The sequence below is a fragment of the Anomaloglossus baeobatrachus genome, chromosome 4 (genome assembly GCF_048569485.1).
Source record: "Anomaloglossus baeobatrachus isolate aAnoBae1 chromosome 4, aAnoBae1.hap1, whole genome shotgun sequence".
Taxonomy (NCBI): domain Eukaryota; kingdom Metazoa; phylum Chordata; class Amphibia; order Anura; family Aromobatidae; genus Anomaloglossus; species Anomaloglossus baeobatrachus.
This window is the reverse complement of record NC_134356.1, coordinates 635,360,816-635,371,395: the sequence shown is the minus strand read 5'-3', so window position 1 is coordinate 635,371,395 and position 10,580 is coordinate 635,360,816. Positions and strand designations below refer to the sequence as shown.

General features: G+C 44.1%; 1 protein-coding gene across 6 annotated transcripts in view; it reads right to left on the bottom strand.

Annotated features, from left to right (window-relative positions):
* ANK1 (ankyrin 1) overlaps positions 1–10,580 on the bottom strand; it is a 412,403-nt gene that overhangs the window by 162,147 nt on the left and 239,676 nt on the right. For all 6 annotated transcript variants that reach the window (XM_075346407.1, XM_075346412.1, XM_075346408.1 and 3 more), the window contains exons 10-14: positions 6,102–6,200; positions 5,728–5,925; positions 2,132–2,230; positions 637–735; positions 152–250 (exon numbers count right to left, since the gene is read on the bottom strand). In XM_075346407.1, coding sequence (XP_075202522.1) covers positions 152–250; positions 637–735; positions 2,132–2,230; positions 5,728–5,925; positions 6,102–6,200 — 594 coding nt within the window. The remainder of the gene's footprint in view (positions 1–151; positions 251–636; positions 736–2,131; positions 2,231–5,727; positions 5,926–6,101; positions 6,201–10,580) is intronic.

The window sequence follows — 10,580 nt, the reverse complement described above, 5'->3', positions numbered from 1 at the left end:
AGTCGTCAGTATAGTGTATTAACTGCATTCCAAAAAATATCCATCTGCAAAGTGCAGTAGATGCCCCTTAACCCTTTAGACTCATTAGGTATTTATCATTAATAGTGCCCCCCGCCTTCATCCATCCCCAATCTCAGCCTGTATTCCTCACCTTAGCTCTTGCATTTACTTTTGCTTTGTTTTGCAGTAAAAATTCCGCCACATCCGTATGTGCCGCTCGTGCCGCCATGTGCAACGGCGTCTCTACTTTCTGTGATATACAAAGAACACACACATCACAATGCTTGTCAGTGTCATTATTTTGTGTCCTGTAGAAATGTAATGATCATGCAGTATGGCGGCGATACAGGTCGTGTGGCTAAACATGGCTGTATACCGCTGCATAATGCAAGTGATAGGCGGCATATTGCAACCCACAAGTCACCGCAACTAGGATAATAGAACAAGTTGGATTTTTAGCGACCTGTCTGTTTCAGTATATTATAGGTCGCAATGTGACCCCATTCACTTGCATTACCTGTGATGTAGCTGCAGTATACAGCCATTTTTGGCCTCGTCGCCGTGTAGCCCCCGCCTCGTGATCCACATGATGTTCATATTAAAAGGATGAAGTAGATTCTAAAATTTTATACTCACCACACTGAAGACATTGGGTGATGCCCCCCTCTGGAGTAGGGTCTTCACGATGGGTAGATGTCCCATAAAGGCAGCAACATGGAGCGGTGTAAGACCAGACTGCAAAGACAAATGGCAAAGAATGATTTTATGAGAACTCCCAAAAGACAAAGATAAAGATGAACCCATCAAACATCCTCTGGATGTACTAATGAGCGTGATATCTCCACCTTGATAAGTAAGTACTTGAGTTGCTAGGATATGTCATCACTTAATGATTTTTGGTGTTGATGAGTGGGCACTACCATGCTCGGGTGCTCAGTACTTGTAACTAGTGATGAGCGGGCACTACCATGCTCGGGTGCTCAGTACTTGTAACTAGTGATGAGCGGGCACTACCATGCTCAGGTGCTCAGTACTTGTAACTAGTGATGAGCGGGCACTACCATGCTCGGGTGCTCAGTACTTGTAACTAGTGATGAGCGGGCACTACCATGCTCGGGTGCTCGGTACTCGTAACTAGTGATGAGCGGGCACTACCATGCTCGGGTGCTCAGTACTTGTAACTAGTGATGAGCGGGCACTACCATGCTCAGGTGCTCAGTACTTGTAACTAGTGATGAGCGGGCACTACCATGCTCGGGTGCTCAGTACTTGTAACTAGTGATGAGCGGGCACTACCATGCTCGGGTGCTCAGTACTTGTAACTAGTGATGAGTGGGCACTACCATGCTCGGGTGCTCGGTACTCGTAACTAGTGATGAGCGGGCACTACCATGCTCAGGTGCTCTGTACTCGTAACTAGTGATGAGTGGGCACTACCATGCTCGGGTGCTCGGTACTCGTAACTAGTGATGAGTGGGCACTACTATGCTTAGATCAGATCTCCAGTATGCAATCACTTATTAATATGGAAAATGCTTCTCATGTGACTACACTATCCCATTCCCACTGACATATACCAGATAAACAGTGCTCAGGAAGATGCTCTTATGCTCTCCATAGGGTGAATGGGAGTCTCTGGGTAATTTGCTATATACACTGGAAGCTTAACGAGGAGCAAGCATGACCTTCCGGATATGTCTATAAGGCCACGTTCACACATTGAGTATTTGATGAGTTTTTACCTCAGTATTTGTGTCAAAAGCAGGAGTGGGAGATAAATACAGAAGTGGTGCCGTGTCTCTATTATACGTTTCCTCTGATTGTTCCACTTCTGGTTTTGGCTACAAATACTGAGGTAAAAAACTGAAATACTGAATGTGTGAACGTGGCCTAAGGGTTCACTCACACTTGCGTATAAAAAATTGGTTCAATTTTCATCCAGCAAAGTTGGATGAGTGTCATGTTGTATGTCATGCGATACTATGCGAGTGTGCCATATTTTAGGAGTATAACCACCCCCTCAATCCTCTCCTGTGGGGGGAGCGATGATTTTCTGGGCACACTTCTACTTAATATTTTAATTTTAATATTCCATGGTAAAAAAAGAAGACTTATCCCGATGAGCTCGCACCTCCGTGACGGCATCAATGGCGGCTCCGGACTTCAACAGAAGCTCCATCACTCTGATATGACTTTTCTTGCAGGCTATGTGAAGAGGGGTGAACCCATTCTGCAGAGGACGAGAGCCACGGGTCAGAGACAGGAGTAAGCCAAGAAAACAACAGAAGACGTGCTCCAAACATACTGTACATCTAGAGGACAGACTGCCGGCCAGAGCAACCACACGGGCAAGAAAGGAGCAGGGAAAGTATATTAACTATCAGGGGAGGAAAGTGGGGTCAGCCAGATCCAGATTATTATTACTATATGGGTAATTAGTCCCGGGCAACAAGTAAAATAATGTGCCTTCTTTCTATGATTAGACAAATTGTATTCATGTTTTAGATCAGATAAAACTGCTATGTAGTAGTGCCAATATACTGCCTTATACATTCCACATAATACCACCATATAGTGCCAATATACTGCCTTAGGCTTGAAACACACATCCGTGAAACACGTGCGTGTTTGGTCCGTTTCCGTGTATACTGGAGACACGGCCAAACGTGCACCAATGTTACTATATCTCAGCGGTTACACAGCAAAGATATATTTTACTTGTATATCTCAGCGGTTACACTTGCGTTTTTGGTTATGTCCGTGAGTCCGTCTCCGTGATGCGTTTTGTGGGCCGTGTCTCACGCCAGCATGTCCGTTTTATTCACGCAACATGCAGCACGGACCCAATGAAAGTCAATGGGTCTGTGCGCACGTCCGAGTGACATGGACGCATCTCTGTTTGTTCCCTGTATGTTTTGTGCTTTTTTCATGTCATGTCAGTCTTTTTTCTTTTTATGTTTCGTTCTCTCCCTCAGTCCGTCGGTCGGTCTCTATGTCTGTCTGTCCCTCTAGCTGTCTGGCGGTCAGTTCCCCCCTCTCTCACACTTACCATTCCCCGATCTCCAGCGCGGCGCTGCACGGCTGTTATAATAACTCCGGCGGCTTTTACTATTTTGAAAATGCCGGCCGCCCATTAATCAATCTTGTATTCCCTGCTTTACCCGCCCACCGGCGGCTGTGATTGGTTGCAGTGAGACACGCCCCCACGCTGAGTGACAGGTGTCACACTGCACCCAATCACAGCAGCCGGTGGGCGTGTCTATACTGTGCAGTAAAATAAATAAATAAATAATTAAAAAAAACGGCGTGCGGTCCCCCCCCATTTTAATACCAGCCAGATAAAGCCATACGGCTGAAGGCTGGTATTCTCAGGATGGGGAGCTCCACGTTATGGGGAGCCCCCCAGCCTAACAATATCAGTCAGCAGCCGCCCAGAATTGCCGCATACATTATATGCGACAGTTCTGGGGCTGTACCCGGCTCTTCCCGATTTACCCTGGTGCGTTGGCAAATCGGGGTAATAAGGAGTTATTGGCAGCCCATAGCTGCCAATAAGTCCTAGATTAATCATGTCAGGCGTCTAGGAGACACCTTCCATGATTAATCTGTAAGTTACAGTAAATAAACACACACACCCGAAAAATCCTTTATTAGAAATAAAAAACACAAACAAATTCCCTCATTACCAATTTATTAACCCCGACAAACCCTCCATGTCCGGCGTACTCCACGGACCTCCAGCGTCGCGTCCAGCTCTGCTGCATGCAGGTGACAGGAGCAGCAGAAGACACAGCCGCTCCTGTCACCTCCACGCAGCTAATGAGGTGAGTAGCGCGATCAGCTGCTGTCACTGAGGTTACCCGCGGCCACCGCTGGATCCAGCGGTGGCCGTGAGTTACCTGACTGACAGCAGCTGAAGTTCACCCGAGTTCATTCTCATGACGCTACTCTGTCTTCCGACATGTAGTAACGACATTTTGCATCACACACGTACATTTCACACGGACAACACATACACATGTCAGTTATTTCACTCACGCACACACGGACATTCCACACGCACATACGGCTAGCATACGGGATACACACGCAGGCCACACATACCATAAAAACGGACATAAAAAACGGAAAACGGACCCGAAAAACGGCCCGTTTTACACGGACGTGGTTTTCACGGATGTGTGGCGGAGCCCTTATACATTCTACATAATACCACCATATAGTGCCAATATACTGCCTTATACATTCTACATAATACCACCATATAGTGCCAATATACTGCCTTATACATTCTACATAATACCACCATATAGTGCCAATATACTGCCTTATACATTCCACATACCACCATATAGTGCCAATATACTGCCTTATACATTCTACATAATACCACCATATAGTCCCAATATACTGCCTTATACATTCTACACAATACCACCATATAGTGCCAATATACTGCCTTATACATTCCACATAATACCACCATATAGTGCCAATATACTGCCTTATACATTCTACATAATACCACCATATAGTGCCAATATACTGCCTTATACATTCCACATAATACCACCATATAGTGCCAATATACTGCCTTATACATTCCACATAATACCACCATATAGTGCCAATATACTGCCTTATACATTCTACATAATACCACCATATAGTGCCAATATACTGCCTTATACATTCAACATAATACCACCATATAGTGCCAATATACTGCCTTATACATTCTAAATAATACCACCATATAGTGCCAATATACTGCCTTATACATTCTACATAATACCACCATATAGTGCCAATATACTGCCTTATACATTCAACATAATACCACCATATAGTGCCAATATACTGCCTTATACATTCTAAATAATACCACCATATAGTGCCAATATACTGCCTTATACATTCTACATAATGCTACCATATGGTGCCAATATACTGCCTTATACATTCAACATAATACCACCATATAGTGCCAATATACTGCCTTATACATTCTAAATAATGCCACCATATAGTGCCAATATACTGCCTTATACATTCTACATAATACTACCATATAGTGCCAATATACTGCCTTATACATTCAACATAATAACACCATATAGTGCCAATATACTGCCTTATACATTCTAAATAATACCACCATATAGTGCCAATATACTGCCTTATACATTCATCAAAATATTACCATATAGTGCCAATATACTGCCTTATACATTCTACATAATACCACTATATAGTGCCAATATACTGCCTTATACATTGTACATAATACCACCATATAGTGCCAATATACTGCCTTATACATTCGACATAATACCACCATATAGTGCTAATATACTGTGTTATACCTCCCCGATAATAGCACCATATAATGCTAATATACTGGTTTATACATTCGATATAATACCACCATATAGTGCTAATATACTATGTTATACCTCACAAATAATACCACCATATAGTGCCAATATACTGCATTATACCTCTTACATAATACCACCATACAGTGCTAAAAAATTATGCCGCTATCCAAACAATAATTCCTTAAACAGTTCATGGAATGATGGAACTCAAATCTTAAATAAAACCGCCATGAACAACTAAATAATACTGCATAGCATGTTCCTCCAGGAGCCTCTGGTAAAAAGGTGATTGCTTTTGCTGACACTGCCCTGCAATTACATCAGGTTCTCCATTGACATCACTCACCAAGGCCCGAGCATTTGGCTTTGCTCCCTTATCTAGGAGAAGTTTTGCCACCCGATGATGGCCGCAATGTGCCGCCACGTGCAGAGGAGTGAGGTGGTCCAACGTGATGTCATCGATCTGGGCCTGGTACTGGAGCAGAAGCCGCACACAGTCCAGATGATCTCCCTGCGAGGCCATGTGAATGGGAGACAGCCCGTTCTGTGAGCGGGAAAACATAGTCATCATCTGCTGTAAGAGAGATCGTCTATATACCGCCCATACCTCAGGGCAGGAGATTACAGGCAGATGGATAGGTCAGTGATCACACACAGCAGTAATGTTACCAGAAATAAATATATAGAGTTATCATTTCATCAGTTCAGCATTAGCAGCACCTTGGTCTTAGCTTGTATTGGGGCTCCGTGATCCAGAAGAATCTCTGAGATCCGGACATGGCCATTTCTTACAGCACAGTGTAGAGGGGTCAGCTCATCCTGCAGAGAGGATACAGCAAAGTACAGAGCGAGCATTACTTACTGATCATTACATGTGGGAAAAAAGACAAAAGCGCTAAAAAAACAGTGCCAGGTGCAACGCACCTCATGACAGTGTCTGTTATAGTGTCTCTAATACAGTGCTCCTACAACAGTGTCCACCATAGAGTCCATAATACAGTGCCCCTACAACAGTATCCAATATAGTATCCATAATACAGTGCCCCTACAACAGTGTGCACCATAGAGTCCATAATACAGCACCTCTATAACAGTACCCAATATAGTATACATAATACAGTGCCCCTACAACAGTGTCCACCATAGAGTCCATAATACAGTGCCCCTACAACAGTATCCAATATAGTATCCATAATACAGTGCCCCTACAACAGTGTGCACCATAGAGTCCATAATACAGCACCTCTATAACAGTACCCAATATAGTATACATAATACAGTGCCCCTACAACAGTGTCCACCATAGAGTCCATAATACAGTGCCCCTACAACAGTATCCAATATAGTATCCATAATACAGTGCCCCTACAACAGTATCCAATATAGTATCCATAATACAGTGCCCCTACAACAGTGTGCATCATAGAGTCCATAATACAGCACCTCTATAACAGTACCCAATATAGTATACATAATACAGTGCCCCTGCAACAGTGTCCACAATAGTGTCCATAATACAGCACCTCTATAACAGTATCCAATATAGTATCCATAATACAGTGCCCCTACAACAGTGTCCACTATAGTACCTATAATACAGTTGCCCTATAACAGTATCCACTATAGTATCCATAATACAATGCCTCTATAACAGTGTCCACCATAGTGTCCATAAAACAGTACCCCCTACAACAGTTTCCACTATAGTGTTCATAATACAGTGCACTTACAACAGTGTCCACCATAGTATCTATAATACAGCATCCCTATACCAGTGTTCACTATAGTATCCATAACACAGTGCCCCTATAACAGTGTCGACTATAGTGTACATAATACAGTGCCCCTATAACAGTGTCGACTATATTGTATATAATGCAGTGCCCCTATAACAGTGTACACCATAGTGTGCCCCTAATACAGTGCCCCTACAACTATGTCCACCATAGTGTCAATAATACAGCACCTCTATAACAGTATCCAATATAGTATCCATAATACAGTGCCTCTACAACAGTGTTCACCATAGTGTCCATAATACAGTGCCCCTACAACAGTGTCGCCCATAGAGTCCATAATACAGCACCTCTATAACAGTATCCAATATAGTATCCATAATACAGTGCCCCTACAACAGTGTCTACCATAGTGTCCATAATACAGTGCCCCTATAACAGTGTCCTCTTATTTGTAAAGCGCTGCGGAATATGTTGGCGCTATAGAAATAAAACTTATTATTATTATTATAGTGTCCATAATACAGCACCTCTATAACAGTATCCAATATACGGTAGTATCCATAATACAGTGCCCCTACAACAGTGTCCACCATAAGGTTCATAATACAGCACCTCTATAACAGTATCCAATATAGTATCCATAATACAGTGCCCCTACTACAGTGTCCACCATAGTGTCCATAATACAGTGCCCCTACTACAGTGTCCACCATAGTGTCCATAATACAGTGCCCCTACAACAGTGTCCACCATAGTGTCCATAATACAGTGCCCCTACAACAGTGTCCCCCATAGAGTCCATAATACAGTACCTCTATAACAGCATCCAATATAGTATCCATAATACAGTGCCCCTACAACAGTGTCCACTATAGTATCTATAATACAGTGGCCCTATAACAGTATCCACTATAGTATCCATAATACAATGCCTATATAACAGTGTCCACCATAGTGTCCATAAACCAGTACCCCCTACAACAGTTTCCACCATAGTGTTCATAATACAGTGCCCCTACAACAGTGTCCACCATAGTATCTATAATACAGCATCCCTATACCAGTGTTCACTATAATATCCATAACACAGTGCCCCTATAACAGTGTCAACTATAGTGTATATAATGCAGTGCCCCATAACAGTGTACACCATAGTGTGCCCCTAATACATTGCCTCTACAACAATGACCACCATTGTGTCCATAATACAGTGGCCCTATAATAATGTCCACTGAATAAGTGTCCACTATAGTGTCCATAAAACAGTGGCCCTATAAGGAGTGTCCACTATAGTATCCATAATACAGTACCACTATAACAGTGTCCACCATAGTGTCCATAATACAGTACCACTATAACAGTGTCCACCATAGTGTACATAATGCAGTGCTTCTATAACAGTGTCCACCATAGTGTACATAATGCAGTTCCCCAATAACAGTATCCACCATAGTGTCCCTATAACCATAGTGTCCTAGACAATGTCTATAATAGCCTCCAGCATAATGTCCCAAGAACAGTGTCCCTAAAATAATGCTCCCGTGTCAGTATCTGGCATAGTGTTGCTATAACAGTGTCCAGCATGTCATCCCGGTGTAACACCTGCAGTGGGCGCTGTGTGTACAGAGACTGCTGATGCTGGGAATTAGCCGATATTAACCCCTCTTTTGCTGCACTGCCCTGGATTTTGCTCTTCTCTACATCCTGGAAGAGGTAGAGACTGATGGGCTGAGTATGTTGCAGAAAAATGTAGGAGCAAGCTGGGTACGGGAAGGTGTTTGACTTTTGAGAGCCTGACATTGGAGAACAGAGACCCAGAGTGAGTGCCGAAAGCTCAGCAGCTCAGTGTGTGAGGGGAGAAGATACCCAGAGCTGAGTCCCATCTGCAGACCAGTCAGGTTACCAGAAGATGTCCACCGCCACCTGGCTGACCTCAGAGGAGGAACCTGACATCCATTCCCTGTGTCTGGATCCCTGTGTGACCCCAGACCTACTACATCAAGGAGAAGCTATTTGTCACAGTCGTCTCTCTGTCTTTGGAGACTAGTGACATGTTCAGGACTAGAGTCACTCATTATCATCTTAGGCTCTATATTTAAATGTAGTTTCATTCCTTTTGGTACCTAAGGAGTTAATGTCAGTTTTGTTGCTAGCAGATCCTAGCAGAGTATGTCAGTAGTGGTGTTTTCCCAGCAATCCCTGCTGAAGATACAAATCCATTGTTCTCTGGCTGCCTTGGTGGAAGGTCCTGTTGAGTAGCATTTCTGAAGTCGGACTTTATCCTTTTTGTTGCTGTTTTCCCGTTTGTCTTAGCTTCTCTTGTGTCATATTAGTGCAGTGGTGGGGCTAGCGTCCCTCACCTGCCAGCGCCCTAGCCAGGGTCACAGTTGAGGAGACTGTACATGGCCTGGCTAATAGAGTAGGAACAGCTGCAGGTGAGGATAGGAGGTGTCCCATCTACCCCTCTCACTATTGCTAGGGCCCACTGTTATTGTGTCCCCGGTGTTCCCCCTTACTTGTACTGTTTGTTGTATTTTTGTTGTGCGCACATGCCATGCTTGTCATACCTGGCAACCGTAACACTATTGGGGGACCTGTGTTGCCACTCTTGAGGACTTTATAACAGAACTACTTGTGAAGGGAGTGCCGCAGGAAATTTGTGGTTCCACGTACAAGGAGTTTACAAGAGGACCATCCAGGAGGGGGATTTTGCTCTTATTCAGTTATTCAGTGTACCAATGGTTCCTGTACATGCGCCAACATCTGCGGCAACCAGGCCCCAACCTTGGACAGTATTCCTTGCACTGCTGCAGCCATTTGTGGGTTAAGTGTTATTAGTTAGGATTGGATCTACTGTCACTTAAAGGCAAAGTGTCTTCTCAACTGTGGGCAGCAGCATAGGTAGACATGGAGACCTTATGGTGTCCTAGAGGTACCCTGTGACTGCCCCACGTAATCCCAGCATCCACGTCTGCTGCAAAGCACATCCTGTACCTTTAAGACTGTCACATACAGTATCTGCTGTGTTGTGTGATATCATTTGTTTGCTGTTCCTTGCTATGTCCCTCCCCTTCGCCTTTTAACTCATTTAACACCTGTACTATAAACCTGTTGGGTTGTTTTACTTTCGTCTCTTATGAGTGTGTACGGAGCATGGACAGGGGATTCCAGAATCGACCCCTGGCAGCAGAGGAAGACCCTCCTGCATTCCCCTAGAGACCCTCCTGTATTCCCCTAGAGACCCTCCTGCATTCCCCTAGAGACCCTCCTGTATTCCCCTAGAAACCCTCCTGCATTACCCTAGAGACCCTCCTGCATTCCCCTAGAGACCCTCCTCTATTCCCCTAGAAACCCTCCTGCATACCCCTAGAGACCCTCCTGCATACTTCTAGAGACCCTCCTGCATACCCATAGAGACCCTCCTGCATACCCATAGAGACCCTCCTGTATTCCCCTAGAT